General features: G+C 35.7%; 1 protein-coding gene across 3 annotated transcripts in view; it reads left to right on the top strand.

Annotated features, from left to right (window-relative positions):
• The first annotated feature begins 14991 nt into the window (after window positions 1-14991).
• Window positions 14992-20665, top strand: part of PITRM1 (pitrilysin metallopeptidase 1) — a 48276-nt gene continuing 42602 nt past the window's right edge. The window contains exons 1-2 of one of the 3 annotated variants that reach the window (XM_077151891.1): window positions 14992-15092; window positions 17483-17585. In XM_077151891.1, coding sequence (XP_077008006.1) covers window positions 15010-15092; window positions 17483-17585 — 186 coding nt within the window. In that variant the 5' untranslated portion in view covers window positions 14992-15009. Of the gene's footprint in view, window positions 15093-15117; window positions 15327-16731; window positions 16891-17482; window positions 17586-20665 lie in introns of those variants that run through there. The other 2 variants (XM_077151897.1, XM_077151894.1) reach the window with 2 other exon arrangements.

Genomic DNA, 20665 nt, shown 5'->3' with positions numbered 1-20665 from the left:
AGATCAACATTCAAAAATCTGTAGTGTTTCTATACACTAGTAATGAACAAGCTGAGGGGGAAATCAAGAAATGAATCCCATTTACAATTGCAACTAAAAGAATAAAATACTTAGGAATAAATTTAACTGAAGAGACAAAAGACCTATACAAACAAAACTACAAAAAACTGTTAAAAGAAATCACAGAAGACCTAAATAGATGGAAGGGCATACCGTGTTCATGGATTGGAAGACTAAATATAGTTAAGATGTCAATCCTACCTAAATTGATCTATAGATTCAATGCAATACCAATCAAAATCCCAACAACTTATTTTTCAGAAATAGAAAAACCAATAAGCAAATTTATCTGGAAGGGCAGTGTGCCCCGAATTGCTAAAAACATCTTGAGGAAAAAAAACGAAGCTGGAGGTCTCATGCTGCCTGACTTTAAGGCATATTATGAAGCCACAGTGGTCAAAACAGCATGGTATTGGCATAAAGATAGATATATCGACCAATGGAATCGAATAGAGTGCTCAGATATAGACCCTCTCATCTATGGACATTTGATCTTTGATAAGGCAGTCAAGCCAACTCACCTGGGACAGAACAGTCTCTTCAATAAATGGTGCCTAGAGAACTGGATATCCATATGCAAAAGAATGAAAGAAGACCCATATCTCACACCCTATACAAAAGTTAACTCAAAATGGATCAAAGATCTAAACATTAGGTCTAAGACCATAAAACAGTTAGAGGAAAATGTAGGGAGATATCTTATGAAACTTACAATTGGAGGCGGTTTTATGGATCTTAAAAAGCAAGAGCACTGAAGAAGGAAATAAATAAATGGGAGCTCCTCAAAATTAAACACTTTTGTGCATCAAAGAACTTCATCAAGAAAGTAGAAAGACAACCTACACAATGGGAGACAATATTTGGAAATGACATATCAGATAAAGGTCTAGTATCCAGAATTTATAAAGAGATTGTTCAACTCAACAACAAAAAGACAGCCAACCCAATTACAAAATGGGAAAAAGACTTGAACAGACACCTACCAGAAGAGGAAATACAAATGGCCAAAAGGCACATGAAGAGATGCTCAATGTCCCTGGCCATTAGAGAAATGCAAATCAAAATCCCAATGAGATATCATCTCACACCCACCAGAATGGCCATTATCAACAAAACAGAAAATGACAAGTGCTGGAGAGGATGCGGAGAAAGAGGCACCCTTATCCACTGTTGGTGGGAATGTCAAATGGCACAACCACTGTGGAAGGCAGTTTGGCGGTTCCTCAAAAAGCTGAATATAGAATTGCCATACGACCCAGCAATACCATTGCTGGGTATCTACTCAAAGGACTTAAGGGCAAAGACACAAACGGGCATTTGCACACCAATGTTTATAGCAGCGTTATTTACAATTGCAAAGAGATGGAAACAGCCGAAATCTCTATCAACAGAAGAGTGGCTAAACAAACTGTGGTATATACATACGATGGAATACTATGCAGCTTTAAGACAGGATAAACTTATGAAGCATGTAATAACATGGATGGACCTAGAGAACATTATGCTGAGTGTGTCTAGCCAAAAACTAAAGGACAAATACTGTATGGTCCCACTGATGTGAACTGGCATTCGAGAATAAACTTGGAATATGTCATTGGTAACAGAGTCCAGCAGGAGTAAGAAACAGGGCAAGATAATGGGTAATTGGAGCTGAAGGGATACAGACTGTGCAACAGGACTAGATACAAAAACTCAAAAATGGACAGCACAATAATACCTAATTGTAAACTAATCATGTTAAAACACTGAATGAAGCTGCATCTGAGCTATAGGTTTTTTTTTTTTTACTATTATTATTACTTTTATTTTTTTCTCTATATTAACATTCTATATCTTTTTCTGTTGTGTTGCTAGTTCTTCTAAACCGATGCAAATGTACTAAGAAACAATGATCATGCATCTATGTGACGATGTCAAGAATTACTGATTGCATATGTAGAATGGTATGATTTCTAAATGTTGGGTTAATTTCTTTTTACCGTTAATTAATAAAAAAAAAGGAAAAAAAACATGATAAAAATATCTCTTCAGAAAAGAGATCAAAACACGATATCACATTTAGTCTTAACAGTATAAAATAAAATAATACTGAACAGGACAGGCCAGGATGGCTCAGCAGGCAAACTTCTCGTCTGCCATGCCGGAGACCCAGGTTCAATTCCTGGTGTCTGCCCATGCAAAACAAAAAAGAAAATGATACTGAACAACATAAGGAACCAATATCAATACAGTGCTGTCATTTGCATTTTACAATAACTTTAGACTAAACATTCTGTTATAAAATGCATTTTGCTACAAAAAGATTTCATAAAGTAGAAAGCATTAATGATTTACAATGCCTTTCTTTCAAAAATCCTTTAAAACTTCTCTTTAAAAATGAGGATGATTTAGGCTCAATGTACCATTTATTGATTCAATACTGTCCTTGGTCAATTTGTTCAATTTGCTCATGTTAATTGCAAGGAACAGAGAATCTCTCAAGCTAGATCAAATAAGAAGGGGCTCATTGTAAACATGTGTGCTAGGCAATGAAGACATTGAATCTCAAGGAAAATGTTTTTAAAAAGAATCATAACAGGGTCAACTTCTATGAAGTGAACCTTATTATGTATCCATGGTAGCTCTAAGATTCTATAAGGAAGTATCCTTGTGCTTCACTGCTAATACAATCCAGCTATTCTATATCCTGCCACAATTTTTCCATACTTTTAACTGGCTTATTCTTTCTTTGATTTCCAATACAATTTATTGGGAAGGGGCTTTTGATTGGTTTAGTCTATAACTATCAATTGATAATGCTTGGGTATAGCCTTTTGGTAGTCCTCTCAAGGGCATATGGAACATTCTCCTTGACCATATGCTAAGCCATACAACAATTCTCAGTAAATTTTATAAGATTGAAATGATGTGAAATATCTTCTCTGACTGCAATGGAATGAAGCAAGAAATCAATGACAGAAGGAAAACTGGATAATTTACAAACAGATAGAAATATAACATGTTCTTAAACAGCCAATGTATCAAAAAGATATCACTAAGGAAATTAGTAAATACTTTGTGATGAATGAAAACAAAACACAACATAATGAAATGCAAGGAATGCAATAGGAGCAGTACTGAGAAAGAAATTTGTAGCTGTAAATGCCTTAAAAAAGAAGAAGGATCTCAAATCAATAACCTAACTTTACACTTTAAGGATCTAGAAAAAGAAAGAAAACTAAGCCCAAAGTGAGTGGAAGGAAGTAAATAATAAAAATTAGGGCAGAAATAAACAAAATAGAGAATAAGAATACAAATGAGAATCAATGAAATTGAAGTTAGTTCTTAGAAAAGATTTTTAAAAGATTTGGCAAATCTTTAGCTAAACTAGCTAATAAGAAAAGAGACAAGATGCAAATAAAATCAGAAATCAAAGAAGGAACATGATTACTGACCTTAGAGGGGGAAAAGGATTATAAGAGAATACTTTGAACAATTGTAAACCAACAATTAGATTAACTGAATGAAATGGACAAATTCTTAGAAAAGCAAGTTAACAAAACGGAATCAAGAAGACGGAGAAAATTTCCACTAATATAACAAGCAGAGATTGAATAAGTAATCAAAAATCTCCCACCAAAGTCAAGTCCAGGACCAGAAGGATTCACTTGTGAATTCTACCAAAGATTTTAAGACAAATTAACACAAATACTACTCAAACTCTTCCAAAAAATAGAAGAGTAGGGAACACTTCCTAATACGTTCTATGCAGCCATTATTTCTTTGTTACCAAAGCCAGACACCACAAGAAAACTATACCTAAATATCCCTCATGAATATAGATGAAAAATCCTCAAGAAAATACTAGCAAACTGAATCCAACAGAGCATGAAAAGCATTATATAATGTGACCAAGTGCTGTTTAAAGGTGATTCATTGTAAGAAATCAAATTAATACAGCACATTAACAGAACAAAGGGAAAAAACCCACATGATCATCTCAGGAAAAAGTATTTCAAAAACTTAAAATGCCTGTTTTAGTTTCCTAGCTGCTAAAACAAATACCATACAATGACTTAAATAACAGGAATTTACTGGCTTATGATTTTGAAGCTAGGAGAATTTTAAAATAGAATCATCAGCGTTTTGGGGCTGGCTGCCAAGGATCCTTGGTTCTGGCTTCTCTGTTACATGGTATAACTATTATGTACCCCAGAAAAGCCATGTTCTTTAATCCTCATTCAGTATTATTAGGTTGGACCATTCTAATTGTTTCCATGGAGATGTGACCCACCCAGTTGTGGGTGGTAACTTTTGATTAGATGGTGTTCTACTTTGTTTGCTGCCAGAATGCAATGTACCGGAAATGAAATGGCTTTTAAAGGGGGGAATTTAATAAGTTATTAGATTACAGTTCTAAGGCCGTGAAAATGTCCCAATTAAAGCAAGTCTATAAAAATGTCCAAATTAAGGCACCCACAAGAAGTTACCTTTACTCAAGAAAGGCCTATGAAGTTCAGGGTTTCTCTCTCAACTGGAAAGGCATATGGCAAACATGCTGATGTCTGCTAGCTTTCTCTCCAAGCTTCTTGTTTCATGAAACTCCCCCAGGGACATTTTCCTTTTTCATCTATAAAGGTCTCTGGCTACATGGGCTCTTGTGGTTCTGGTGGCTCTCATCACTCTCTCAAGATTTTCCAAATTGCTTCTGCTTTTAAAGGATTCCAGTAAACTAATCAAAACCCTCCTAGAATGGGTGGAGTAACAACTCCCTTTTATCAAAGGTTAATACCTACAATTGGCCGAGTCACATTTCTGTAAAAATAATCTAATCAAATCTTACCCAGCAATATTGAATGAGGATTAAATGACATGGCTTTTCTGGGGTACACCATAGATTCAAACTGACACAAATGGTTACCATGAAGATGTGTCTCCACCCATTCAAGGTGGGGTTGCTTACTGGAGCTGTTTAAGAAGGAAGCATTTTGGGAAAAGCTTTAGAGCAACCAGAAAATAGAGTCCACACAGCCAGAGACCTTTGGAGATGAGGAAGGAAAATGTCCCTGGGAGAAGGTCATAAAAGAAAAAGCCAGGAGAGAAAGCTAGCAGACTTTGCCAGGTGCCCTCCCAGCTGAGAGAGAAACCCTGAACTTCATTGGCCTTCCTTGAGTGAAGGTAACCGCTTGTTGAGGCCTTAATTTGAACATTTTTATAGCTTTGCCTTAATCTGGACATTTTCATGGTCTTAGAACTGCCAACTTGCAACTTAATAAATTTCCCTTTTTAAAAGCCATTCCATTCCTGGTATACTGCATTCTCACAGCTTGCAAACTAGAACACACAGAAATGCACATAGTGACGTCTCCTTTCTCCTCAGGTTCCATTGAATTCTGTTTCTTGCTCTTTCTATGGCTTCCATTCTGTGTCCAGTTTTCCTTGCTTCCATGCTCTTCATACATATTGGATTAAGGGTCACCCTCATTCAGTTTGGGCAGACCTTGACTAATAATATCATAAACATTTCTATTTAGAATGGGTTCACACCCACAGGACCAGGGGCTGGGGACCTGAGCATGGTTTTTTTGGGGAGGGCATAATTCAATCCCTAACAATACCTTTTCATGATAAAAACACCCAACAAACTAGGAATAGAATAGCCAAAAGGTGAAAATAACCCAAATGCCCATCAATGCATTAAAGAAATTGTGATTTAAATATAGTATGGAAATTTATTCACCCATAAAAAGGAATGAAGTACTGATATATGTCACAACTTGGGTAAACTTCCAAAACATGCAAAGTGAAAGAAGCCAGACACAAAAGTCATGATGATTCCTTTTATATTATATACCCAGAATCAGCAAATCCATAAAGATGAAAGCAGCTTAAATGTTAACAGGTGATGAGGGGCATGGCAAATTGTGAGTGATTACTTAATGGTTATGGGTGTTTTTATGTAGTGATGAAAGTTTTGAAATAGAGCTGGTGGTTACACAATACGTGAATATACTAAATACAACCAAAATGTACACTTCATACCACTGAATTGTACAGTTTAAATAGTTAATTGTATGTTATATGAAATTCACCTCAATTAAAAAAAAGAGAAGCCTTACATTTTTAATATTGGATTTAAAGAAATAGCATTTCTATTAAGATGCTATTTTTATATATTTTATATAGTTTTTTATATTTTTATATAGTTCCTAGGCCTTCTAAACTCAATTTTGACACTCAAGTTCTTCAAATTTACAATTTTTAAACTCTTCATTTCATCACTTTCATTTCCCTGAAACTCTCAATTTTTTTAATGTAGAATAGAAAAAACTATCCATACGCCATCCAAGCATCATAAATTCTAGGATACCTCTTTTACAATATTATAAATAAGGTTACAGGGGTGGAAGAGATTACTGCTTAACTTTTTTTGCTGACTTTCATGAAGGTTGAACATTTATATTTCATATCATTTAAGACTAGAGCTCGTGAATGGAAACAAATCAAAATTTTGACACCCAGTTTCCTTTCTTTCTTTAGCCACATAGTGATTGATCACGGACAAGCAATTGAATCTTAATCAGGTTTTCTAATTAAGTAGCTTTATCTATAAGCCCACTGCATGCTGATTTGAAGGCTAAATCTTTACAAGGCAATGAATGTACTCAGTTGAACTTCATTTAGATAATTGTAAGGTAATTAATCAAATCACCAATTAGTTGGTCCAAGTCATTTATAATAACAACCAAGATAGTTCAACTAGGTTCACTAATGGCACATATCCTTTCTCTGAAAATTAGGTTTAAGGTTCCTTTTTATATTATTCCAAGAATTAGGATTCTCCAAATATCTCTTAAAAACAAGAAGTTGTATTTAAATGGTTGATATATAAGTTATGCTGAAATAAAGAAAAACCTAAATGAGATATATCTAATTCTGTGGTAATTACCTAATACAAATGAAAAAATAAATGCACAATAATGAGCACCATGATTCATTTCACAGAAATTTAATGATAATGATAGAAGGGACAAATAAAATGGGTTCTAAACAGCTTTGCTCTCCTCATTAAGTTAATAAATAATAATAATTATTATTACTATAAGAGCTACTTGTGGGTCATTTTGTTTAGCATTTTAAATACATTATTTCTTTACTTTTTAGAAAAATAATGCAAGAGGTATATCATTGTTATTGACCCCCATCTCATTTTACAAATGAGAGTGGTTTTACATGATGTGGTTTAAAGGGCTGATTATATGTCCTGAAAATTCTACATTAATCCTTTTGGATAATTGAAACTCTCACTAAAATATTCATTTTAAATGGAAATGCTTCTAATAGAACAAAGCTTTTTATCATTTACTGATACTGTGAAGAAATAAGAAATTATAAACTATTTTGTTCTGTTTACATGTATTTTTAAAGCCTTTTAAGATAATGTTTGGAGGAAGTTATAAAATTGAGAATGACTATTATCATTATCATAGTAGTAATTGGTAATATGGCCTTAAAGCTTTCAATGTACCATTTATGCAGTCCTTATTATGTAAAAGACAGTATGTTCAAAACTTTATATATTTTTAAGAGACAGGTAATATTATCCTTAACTTATAGGAAACTAAAATTTAAAGAATTCAGGTAATGTGCTAAAAGCCAAATAGCTCATATGTTGGTGGATCTGAAATCCAAACTCAGATCTTTCTCAACAATAATATAATTTTCTCCTCTAAATTTAAAGGACAATCCTAAGCAATTTGATAGAAATTATATTTTAAGCATTCTTTACAAAAAGTAGTCGAGGGTGACTTGAGTCAGACTGATGTCTGAATTAAAGAGGAATCAATTGAGAAGTAACAAAAACAGCTTTTTTCCCCATTGAGCTTTATTTTGTTGTGTAAATATGTTATTGCCTCTAGCTTGTGGCCACTAAAATGCCATTTCACTAATGAATATTTATTTCACTGCCATGAACAATAATACGTATTAAATGGTGCATAAATGTTACCATGGGTATTCTCTTCCTTCCTCCAACCTTTGATACGTGCCCATTTATTAATTCTGTAACTGACAGATATTTGTTTCAAAGCTTCCCAAAGTGATGTCTGAAAATCCAATTATAAATATTCCTTCCCTTCTTTCTGTTTCTGCCATGTTAAAATTCCTCCTTCAAGAAAATAAACTTAATATTGTACAATGTTTTGCTGAAAATACCAAGAATACATAATAAAATCTTCGCATTTTACCTGTAAAATAATGATTGTGATCACTAAATGAAGTTCATGAAAGAAGCCCAGGGGAAAAAATGAGTGAAAGGATATCAATAGACCCACTTTTTAGTAATATATAAATCTGACAATTTTATTCTAAAATTTCAACACAGATTAGTAAAATGTTAATTTTAACAATTAAATATTTTATTTGTAAAGTTTCTTCTGGTTATTTCATAATACTATAAGTTTTCCTTTGAACATCATGGAAGGAAAAATTATGACCCCCAAATATATCCACATCCTATTCCTTGGAAGTTGTGAATGTTATACTTTATGGCAAGGAGAAAATAAGATTGCAGATGGAATTAAGGTCGTTAATCAAGTGACCTTAAAATGAGGAGACAGTCTCGGGTAATACAGCTGGGCCTAATGTCATCACAAGGGTCCTTAAATGGAGAAGAGGAAGGCAAAAGAGTCAGAACTAGAGAGATGGGATCAGAAGAAAGACTTGACCTTGCCGGTTTTGAAGATGGAGGAATTGGAACCATGAGCCAAGAAATGGGGTCAACCCTTAGAAGCTGGAAAAGGCAAGGAAACAGAGGAGACAGGCTGCTGATACCTTGATTTTTGCCCAGTGAAACCCATTTTGGACTTCGGACATACAGAACTGTAAGATAACAAATTTGTGTTGTCTTAAGCCACTACAGTTGTGGTAATTTGCTACAGCAGCCATAAGAAACAAATGCAGACATACTACACTGTAATTAACTCAGCACTTTAGTAAACTCATGTGTTTCCTTCTCAAGGAAGTCTTCCCTGAACCATTTATTTTGTGAAATCGTCCTTGCCTCTACCCTTCCAGAATAAACTGCATTTCTCTGTTATAGAGTGTCTTTAGCTGCACGATATTTTTCCATTTATTTTTCTGTAATGTCTGCTAGGCTATGATTTCCATAAAAGCAGAGGCCATGTCTTTGATTTCTTTCTGAAGTGCTAATTCCAAAACATTTATCCAAACGCAACAGCAGTAAAATACTTAGCCTATACAAGGAACTCAATAAATATTTATTTAACAAAGAATGATTATTATGCACCCATCTGTACTCTCATTTTCAAAACCAATGAGAAATATTGTGAAATGCCCTGTCACAGGAAGGATGTAATCCATGGCCTTAGAATAGATAAAGGGTCAAGCACAGAGTCTCCAACCAATTAGTTCTGTGTTGTAACCAACTGAGTTCACTGTGGTTTAGTAAGCAAGGTACCAAGTCATTTATAATGAAAATAGGAATCTTCTGAGCTTTTGTAAAAAAGCAAGATATATATCATACATCAAATGATTAAGGTTGAGTAATGTTTCTGAAGAAAATAGTTTGTCTTTGGCAGCTTCCAGTTTTCACTTTTTCCTCTTCATCTTATCCTTTTCACGTGTTGTTGATACCTTTTATCCATTTCCTCAGATACATGCCATCTCTTTTCCCTTTCAAAATTGTCCTTAGAAAATGATTTCATAAAAATAGTTCACTGAAGGTGACTTTAAGTAAATGGGGTATTTGCATTATGACTGTTTTTCTCAATTGGAACAACAACAACAAAAAACTTGGAAGCTCATTAAAAGAACTCCACATATCAGTAAACATATGGGAAGGATGAGTTTTGGGTAGAGGCCCTTTTCTCTGCCTCAACTCCAACCTTAAAATGACTCTGAGATCATTTTAATCTCAAGGATTTCTTCTATTATAAGAGGCAGAAGCCAAACTCAAGTCATGTGTATTAAAGGTCTAATGAGAAAAGAAAAACTTTCAAACACCTAAAAGAAATATAAGATATTATCTCTATAACCTTGGAAGAGGATGAGGGTGGACTTGAGGGAGCAATACAATTTTTACCAACGAAATTACAATTTGTAACGGTAACATTTATTGACTCCATTCTCCAGTGATCTAATTCTGTCACAGATCAAGTCATACACAGAAGAGTGTCTCCTCTGTGTAGAGGATGACTCTTCCTGGACCTTCTCTATTATCCTTTAGCCTCTTTGCTCCTTCTTGTGCTGACACCACACTGTCTTAGAGCTATAGCTTTATAAGACTTAATAAGCCCTTATAATAAGATGTCTGAGCAGATGGTAAAATAAGTCTCCCCCATTATCCTTTTTCAAAATTGCTTTGACTATTCTTGAATCTTTTCTCCTACACATACATTTGGGAGATCACTGTGTGATCCTAAATCTGTTGGAATTTTTACTGAAGTTACATTGTCTTTTTTGTAGAGAACTGACATCTTCTTCATACTAAATTTCGTATTTATGAATGTAGCATGCCTTGCCATTTATTTAGGGCTTCTTAAATGTCTTTGATTAAAGTGTTATGTGAGGTTCACAAGTAATTCTCCTTTGGACTCTTTCTGCTCAGATGGGAGTATTTTTTTCCCACTCAGGAAAGAGCTGCAATTTATATCCTGCTGCTGTGCTTCTTTTTGATCTACTAATTTGTAATATATGTATATATATACACATACATAGAATGTAAAATATAGTTATCATTACTAAATATCTTGCATAGTATTTAATTATATGAATGTGTTGTTTTATTTAACAAAACTCCTCTTGGTAGACTATGTTTTTCCAGATTTGTTGTACTCAGAAATACTGCAGGAAACATTATTATTTATATATTATGGCACTCTTGTGAGAATATTGCTATAGGCTAAACTTCATGAAATGCAATCCTAGTGAAAAACTGTGCTCATTTAAAATTTGTATACCTTCAGCCAAAGTGCTTTCTGTAAGGTAAAAATATAGTATCACATAGCACCCAGCAATACCTTCGCTAATACAAAAACATAGTATCACAAATGCCCAACAGCAATACCTTCGCTAATCTGACCAGTCCAAAATTTGTGTAAAACTGTAACATCTGATAGGTAAAAAATATCCCATTATTATTTGAAGGTACATTGCCTTTAATTATGAGTAAGCCTGGTGTTTTTCACAGACACACACATGCAGGTGTGCTATACATTTGTAAAATTTTTAAAATCATTATTACTGCAGGCATTCACCAGATGCATCCCAACAACATTTTAAGCTTTCTAAAAAATTCCTTAAAACACCCCAAGTTAAACCAAATTCAAAAGAAGAGCTGATTATCATGAAAGGATGATATCAGCAAACATACCGAAAAGCAGAAATGAAATAAAAACCAGCCAAATTAATTGGAACTTCTTGAAGACTCATTTTAAACAGACCGAAAAGAAATAATAAAACTAAAGGCTGAAGTCAATAACATGATCATTGTCACAATTAAGACCTAAGATAAAACTATGATATTTTAGGGCTGAAAATAGCTTTAGGGAAAATCTGGCCTCTCTCCCCTTTTTTTTTAATCTAGGACTTTCTCAACAGAAAGATGAAATATTTTAATCAAACATCAACAGTAATGCTCAGTGGCTGGCACATAGGCAGCACACAATGAACATATGTTTACTGAAAAAAAGAATGAATGAATGCTAGGATCAAAGTCTCAATTTTCTTTCAAATTTAATAGATTTGTGGTTTATGTATAATGGATTCAAAAATAAAAACATTTGATCATTACTTTATATCGATGACATTAAGTGGTCCTTGAAAACACCATGTTCAGTTGAACCACTTCGTTATTTTCTTTTCAAGGATAAAAGAACCTTGACTTCCTTCCAAGTTGCTGGAATTAATGTGTTTTCCTCGATGCATACAGTAAATCTCAAGGCTGTGTTCACTTTGGCAAATTATTTCAACCTTTAAATATGTTTGGTTGTTTTTGGTTCTGTTTTCCTCAGCAAGAAAAGTATAAGAATTTTCATTTTCATATACAGGATTAAGTCTAGTCACCAAGTAACCTAATCCAATTTTATATGTCTTACATTGCCTCTATAGTACACAAGGATGTGTAATACTTCTTTGATTGTAATACTGGAAATTTTTGCTCTTGAATGAAATCTGATTTGACTATGCAGCTACTGATAGATCCTTACCATATATAACACCATGAATGCAAATCAGGTGTTTGAATATAGACAAAATCAATTCAGGTCTCAAATACACAATCAGTTGTGTTACTATTGGGGGAATGCCCAGCGCCTTCCAAACTAGTGTATCACCAATTATATTTTTAGATCACAGCTTGAGCTTTACCACAGGTTGATATTCCTTTCATTCATCTCTCAGTTGCTATTTTCAATATCCTTTTCTTCTTATGTTCTTTATTTCTCTTCCTCTTCCCTCCACACCAGACCTGCCTCCAATCATGCTTAATGCCCTCCCACCAACAATCTCCCAAACGCTTCCCAACTCTTATTTTATCTCCACTCTTACTTAAGGGAAAGACGTATTCATTCAGCAAACAGTAACTGGGCCATGCGCTGTGTTTAGTACTAGTGTGCAAAAAGATACAGAAAGAGGGGAGTACAACGGTGGCTCAGCAGGCAGAATTCTTACCTGCCACGCTGAAGACCCGGGTTCAACTCCAGGGCCTGCCCATGCAGGAAAAAAAATAAGATAACAGAAGGAATCAGAGCTATTTGAGAATCACTTTATTTTTCCTTCTGTCAATATATCTCCATCTTAAAATATATCATTTTATATGCTCTTAGAACTTGAGAGGAATCATTATATTCATCTAAAGTGTAATGATTTCCCACTTTTATTTCCACCTCTTAAGTACACCTTGAACCTTTATACTCCACTTTTCTCCAACTGCCAACATTTCTTCACCATTAAATCTTTACATTTTAACTTTAAAAAAGCTTAAACTTAAGTGTTCCTTAACTTAAAAAATTTACTGTAAAAAAAACAAATAGCCTTACTCAATTCATTTCTAACCATCCTTTTCTTCAAATAAATATTTCATCCTAACCTATCTTCCTTTGAAATCTGGCTTTTGTAACTGTATTCAAAGTTTTCATTCTTACCAGTCTTCATTACTACTTTATTTTGGTAGTATATGGCTGCGCCTCACAATTTTGAATTAGCTCTTAATTCCTTCCATGTGTTCCTTCCCCATAACCAATCAGTTGACAAATCCAGTTGAGTCTTTAAGTGTTTTTTAAATCACTTTCCTCTCATTGTGAGTGCTTAATTCAGACTCTCATCATTGGAATGACTCCAGTATTCTTTTGCTTGATCATTGAAGCCCAGCCACAATCTATGCTGACAAATGCTGACTTGCTAACCTTACTAAAATGATGAATTTCACTATAACACAGGAAATGTTTTTTTTTGTAGCATAAGATATTGATTTCTACTTTGCAATGATTTGTGTTAATATAAATTGAGATTACAAATGTGTTAAAATTATGCCGGATGTTGCTCGAAATATTTATAAATTCTTATTGTACGTTTGCCTGTGTTTGTGTGTAGGTGTCTGTGTGTTTAAGGTCATCCATTAGTGATGCCGTATCCTGTGGGAAGATACTACTAAATGGCAATTATTGACTTTATATAGCATCTATTCTTCAGAGAGATCAAAATACTATAACCTCCCAGTGCCTCAGTTTCCTGAACATGCACAATAGGGTTAATAATACCCTACAGCCTCCCTCAAGATCACAGATATGCTGTGATGGCTTATTAATATATCACAGAAATTCTCACCAGAAGAAGATATATGCATAGGGTATGTTTACACCAGTAGCATCATCCTTGTTTGTTGGGATCACCAGTAAGGAAGTCCTTGGTTAATTACAGCATCCTCTGCATTATGGAAAACTTTTTGTAGCCATTTTACAGCTTTTTATAGTAGTTTACCATCTACACTGCTGTCAACATCTTTACAAGTCCAGACCAACTGTAACTGTCTACTTAGCATTCTTTCTGCAGAGCCCGGAAGAACTGCGGGGGAGAAGATTTGAGTCTCTTTACATTAGGAAGCAATGGTGTAGGAAGGAGGAGTGAAGGGAGGATGTGTAAGTATCTGAAAAACTAAGATCAGACTTTGGTCCCAAAGAAGCCATCACACTCCTGCACTGATGCTTTCTAGATGTAGTTAACCCCCAAATATCTATTCCAAACACAGCTACAGTGCTCCAGCCCACCCCACTCACGCACTGTCCCTTCCGTTATCCTCTCCTTCCAGTTCTAAAAATGCCACAGGGATACTTTCAGAAATCTTAAAAACAAAGAAAACATCTATTAGTTGTTCTAGATACCAAAAGGCAGAGAGTGAAACGCGGGTAGAAGAAACAGAAACTATTCAAACTTCTGGTAGGAATTTTTGAGCTGTTATACAGTTTGCTTGAAACAATCTGTGACTCATAATATTACCGAATCATTAGAAATCAGCCGGTCCAATCCTCTGACTTTATAAATAAAGCAATCAAATCTGAGGAAGTAACCTCAAGTCAGTCTTCCAGGTAGATTTTCACTTATGCTTATTAGATCTTATACCTAACACCTAAAGACGAAACGTGTGGAAAAAAAAAACAAACAGTAAGAACGCAGTTCCAGGACCCTCATAAGAGACGAACGCTCAAATCACCACCTAAGAGTCCTCCCGGGTCCACCCTGAACCGACTGAAGCGCCCTCCCCGAGCGAGCCCCTCGCGAACCCGCTCCTCCTCCTGCTCCCCAAGCCTCGCGGCGTGGGGGTGGGTCCCGGCGTTCCTGACACGCCCCTCTTTCCGTGCCAGCCTATTAGAAAGAGCGTCGCTCTGCCGCGCTGGCCAATGGGAGGCGTGGACGCTGCGTGACCCTCCTCCCGCGCTCCGACGTCGGGGTTAAATGCCTGTCACCGGAGCCCGGTTTCATTCTGTTTCCACCACAACCATGTGGCGCTGCGGCGGCTTGCTGAGGCTGACCGGCGGGTGAGGACGTGGGGTCGCGGGAGACGGGCCTGGGGACGTCCGGCTTTGCGTCCGAGGTCTCGGCGGGAGCCGGACCGGGAGAGGGCGCCCTAGCCAGTGCAGGCGGGTGCACAGGCCGCTTGGGATTGAGGTCGCCAGCGGGAGGGGAATCCTGGTCGTCCTTCGTCCCCTGGTCTCGGGGCGCCCTTGCCACGAACTCGCTGGGCCCCAGCCTTGAGGACCACTGCCGTGACGGTGGGCGGGGAATACTTTCATTTCTCTGTAATGGCAGAGCTACCTCCCCAGAGTGGGATGTGCAGCGTAACCCTTTGCTTTCTTCTCCTCCCTTGGCGGCCTTGAAAGAGAGGGGTATCCTGGCTCAGCGATCAGTGTTAGCTCTGGTTTTGCCGGAAAAGTGTTTGGGGGCCAAATGGGGAATCCGTCCCAAAGAAGGTTTCCTGACTCCTTTTCCGTAGCTTATAATAAGTTTATTATTGGTGTGGATTTTAATGTGTGTAATGAAAGTCACTGATAGTTTATGATTATCGTTAATACGTTTGCTCCCATTTCAGTTTTGTTATGAAAGAGAGTCCTTATGCTTCCACACACTGTACTTACCTTTAATCTACTGTGTTCTTAATGAAATTATAGCCTCCCACAATTGAACTTTTTAAAATAACCAGATTTATGGAAAAAATAATTCGTTTAGTTTCCTAAAAGAATGAGTGTGGTACCCTGTAAATTTGCAAGAAACAGAACATTTTACTTATAAAAAAAGTTGACAGATAATTGTTTGGTTTTCAGGCCAGTCCACAAAACCCTGTTTAACTGTGGTTCGGTGTAGCTACTATTGTTAGCCCAGCTTATGAATCCCTGAGTGATGGATGAAGCGTTGGGGATGTCAGTTGTTGGGGTACCCTTACAGTGTGTTTGGGTTTGGCAGCAACATTATTCATATGTGTAATAGATTAAAGAAACTCCATGGGGGAAAGGCCAAGTATTGCTTCTCAAGAGTTTTCATACATTTTTTAATGTAGCATTTTCTTTTCATGATTGTGTTCTTGATAACTGCTTGAAATCCTTCTCTACCCTATGATTTTAGAGTTTCCTAAGTCAACAAGGAAAATATAGTTGATTACAACATATCTCCATAATATTGCCAATGACTAGTCACTTTTTTCTGTACATATCTTCCTTAAAAATATATTTTTCTGAACTATAATGTGAGGTGTAAAATCACATAAAAGTTTTATTACAGTTGAAATACTTTTTTCTTTTTTTTTTACCCTTTACTGTGGTCAAATTCACATAATATAAACTTTACCATTTTAAAGTGTACAGTTCAGTGGCACTGGGTACATTCACAGTGTTGTACAACCATCACCACCGTCTAGTTACAGAATATTTTCATCACCTCAAGTGGGAACTCCATATTCATTAGAATATTTAAAAAAAAAAAAGTTGCATCACAATTACTCGGTTTAAGATTGCCCCTTCCTGATCATGACCTGCTCTCTGTCCTAAAAGTAATAACTATCCTGACTTACAGAAATCACATCTTTACTTTTCTTTATACTTTTTCATCGATATACATATCTATAGTACAGTGTTACTTGTTTTTGAACTTACATATGTAGAATAATACTGCCTGTGTCCTTTGTGTCTTTGGTATTCAACATTGTGACCTATATCTTTGTTCCATGTGGTTGTTCTGTGTCGGGGATTGAATCATGTACCAGGCAAAAGATATGTTCAGGTCTTAATCTGAGATCCTGTGGGTGTGAATCTATTTGTGAATAGTATCTTTAAATATGATAAGGTAGGTCAAGGTGTGGACTTATTTGTGAATTATGAATAGTCTTCAAAGATCCTATATAGAGGTGGTCAAACTGAATCAGGGTAAACCTTAATTCTATTATTAATTATACACTTCTCAAACACTAGCAGTGTTGAGAGTTCCTGACAATACTTGATATGTTAGGCTTTTAAGTTTTTATCAATTTGGTAGGTATGTGATGGTGTTTTACTGTAGTTTGAGTTTATCACATTATTCTGAAGGCCTGTGAGATACTTTGATAGGAAGAAGCCATTTTGACATAAGAGCTGTTTGAACCAACTGAGGGTAAATCTTGTATTATAATTGCATTATGATAATTTGTAAACATGTACAATAAAAGGTTTTCAACATTTAATTATTGATATAGAAATTTAACTTAGTTGAGATAAAAGCTGGTTAAAGTTGAAAGAACTTTACTGGGAATTAGTTTTCCAAATGTGAAAGGTATAAGTTTTAATTATTCTTTGAATTAATTATCTTTATCTCATGACACTGTTTTCATTATGTAGCTGAATTATGTTACCCAAGAATTTCCTGCATGTCATCTAATTTATATCACTTCTCTTAAATATAGCTGTGTAAACCAGAAAATATGGAGGTGGAGGAGTAATTCAGCTTGTGAGAAGGCTCTACAATATAAAGTAGGAGAAAAAATACACGGATTCACCATACACCAGGTACTGGTTCATTTTGATATGCCATTTGTATGTTAACATTTATAACAGAGGTTCAACTTCTGCTGGAATGTGAGTTCCTTCCGAGCCAGTTATATATTTATAGCAGGTGCTTATCTGAATGGATTTGCAAATGAAATGATTTCCTGATTTCTTTTTTTTTAATTCATTTAGTTTTTTTAAAGCAGTTTGAGATAAATTCATGCCATACAATCCATCTAAAGGGTATAATCAGGGCCTTCTTTATTTACAGAGTGTGCTTTCACCATCACCATCAATTCTAGAACATTGTCCCTCACAAGAGAGTTCACTGTGTTATATAGTCCCATATTTCATTCTCTGGCTTTCCTTTTAGTGACATACACGACCCTGAACTTTCCCTTTCACCCACAATCATACCCATATATCATCACAGTTAGTTGTACTTACTGTAATGTGCTACCATCACCCCATCCATTTCCAAATATTTGCAATCAACTTTATTACAAAATCTGCACAAATTAAGCATCAGCTCCCCATTCTCTGCCCTCATTCTATCTTCCATTGACCTATGTTCTGACATTAACACCATGAGTTGGCTGATTATATTTTGTTCATGTTAGTGAGGTCATACAATATTTATCCTTTTGTGTCTGACTTACTTCACTCTACCTAATATCCTCAAGGTTCATCCATGTTATCACATGCATCAGTATTTCATTTCTTCTTGCAGCTGAAAAGTATTCTATCATTTGTACATACTGCACTTTGTTTATCCATTCATCCATTGATGGACACCTGGGTTGTTTTCATCTTTCGGCAATTGTGAATGATACTGCTGTGAACATTGGTGTGCAAATGTCTGTTTGTGTCCCTGTCTTTTGTTCTTCTGATTATATACTGTTCTAGTTTGCTAGCTGCCGGAATGCAATATACCAGAAATGGAAGTCTTTTAAAAGAGGGAATTTAATGAGTTGCTAGTTTACAGTTCTAAGACTGAGAAAATGTCCCAATTAAAACAAGTCTATAGAAATGTCCAATCTAAGGCATCCAGGAAAAGATACCTTGGTTCAAAAAGGCCAATGACGTTTAGGGTCTCCCTCTCAAGTGAGATGGCACATGTTAAACGCAGTCACGGCTTCTCTCTCTCAGCTGGAAAGACACATGGTGAACACAACATCATCTGCTAGCTCTCTCTCCTGGCTTCCTGTTTCATGAAGCTCCCCGGGAGGCATTTTCCTTCTTCATCTCCAAAGCACAGTCTGGTGGACGTGGACTCTCTGCTTCGTGATTCTGCAGCATTCTCTGCTCTCTCCGAATCTCTCATTCTCCAAAATATTTCCTCTTTTAGAGGACTCCAATAAACTAATCAAGACCCACCCAAATGGGTGGAGACATGTCATCACCTAATCCTGTTCAACAACCACTCTTGACTAAATCACATCAACCAGGGAGATGATCTGATTACAGTTTCAAACATACAGTATTGAATAGGGATTATTCTACCTTTATGAAATGGGGTTTATAGTAAAACATGGCTTTTCTTAAGGGGCATACTTCCTTTCAAACCAGCACATATACCTAGTAGCAGAATTGCTAGATCATATGGCAGTTCTATGTTTAGCTTCCTCAGGAACTGCCAGATTGTCCTCCATAGTGACTGTACCATTCTACCTTCGCATCAACAATGAATGAGTATTCCCATTTATCCTCATTCTTTCCAACACTTAAAGTTTTCGGTTTTTTTTTTTTTTTTGATAGTGGCCATTGTAGTAAGTGTGAAATTTATCTCATAGTTTTAGTTTGCATTTCTCTAATAGCTAGCAATGGTGAACATTTTTTCATATGCTTTTTATATATCCTCTTTGGAAAAATATCTAGTCTTTTGCTCATTTTTTTTCCTTTTTTTTTTCAGTTGAGTTGTTTGTCTTATTATTGTTAGTTGTAAGATTTCTTTATATATCCTGGATATTAAATCCTTATCAGGTATGTGGTTTCCAAATATTTTCTCTCATTGAATAGGCTACCTTTTCACCCTCTTGACAAAGTCCTTTTAAGCACAAAGGTATTCAGTTTTGAGAAGGTCTCATTTATTTATTTTTTTCTTTCATTGCTTGTGCTTTGGGTATTTTCTAAGAGAGCATCATCTACCACAAAATCTTGAAGAGTCTTTCTTGATTTTCTCTAGGAATTTTATGTTTCTGGCTTTTATACTTAGCACTTTGATTCATTTTGAGTTAATTTTTGTATAAGGTATGAAGTAGATATCCTCTTTCATTCTTTTAGATTTGGATATCCAGTTTTCCCAGCACCGTTTGCTGAAAAGACTACTCTGTCAAGTAGGGTGGACTTGGCAGCCTTGTCACAAATCAATTGACCACAGATATGAGGGTCTATTTCTGAACTCTCAGTTCTATTCCATTGAGCTGTATGTTTGTCTTTGTGCCAATATCATGCTGATTTTACCGCTATAGTTTTGTAATATATTTAAAATACAGGAGGTGAGAATCCTCCAACTTCATTTTTCTTTTTCAAAATGTTTTTGGCTATTTGGAGTCCCTAACCCTTCCAACTATATTTGAAAATTGGCTTTTCCAAATCTATAAAGTAGGCTGTTGGAATTTTAATTGGGATTGCATTGAATCTATAAGTAAAATGGTTAGAATTGGTATCTTAACAATATATAGTCTTTCAATCCAGGTACATGAAATGTCTTTTTATTTGTTTAGGTCTTCTTTGATTTCTTTTAGCAGTACTTTGTAGTTTTCTGAATGCAGGTCCTTTGCATCCTTGGTTCAGTTTATTCTTAGATATTTGATTCTTTTAGTTTCTATTATAAGTGGAATTTTTTTCCTGAGTTTCTCGTCAGATTGCTCATTGCTAGTCTATAGGAACTCTACTGATTCTTGTGTGTTGATGTTTTTTTTTGGCATGGGCAGGCACCAGGAATTGAACCCAGCTCTTAGGCATGGCAGGTGAGAACTCTGCCTGCTGAGCCACTGTGGCCTGCCCATGTGTGTTGATCTTGTATGCCACCACTTTGCTGAAATTGTTTAATAAATCTAGTAGATTTGTCATGATTTTTCAGGCCTTTCTAGGTATAG

Source organism: Tamandua tetradactyla, chromosome 1 (assembly GCF_023851605.1).
Source record: "Tamandua tetradactyla isolate mTamTet1 chromosome 1, mTamTet1.pri, whole genome shotgun sequence".
Lineage (NCBI taxonomy): Eukaryota > Metazoa > Chordata > Mammalia > Pilosa > Myrmecophagidae > Tamandua > Tamandua tetradactyla.
The sequence above is the reverse complement of the archived record's forward strand: the minus strand, read 5'-3'. Positions and strand labels throughout refer to the sequence as shown.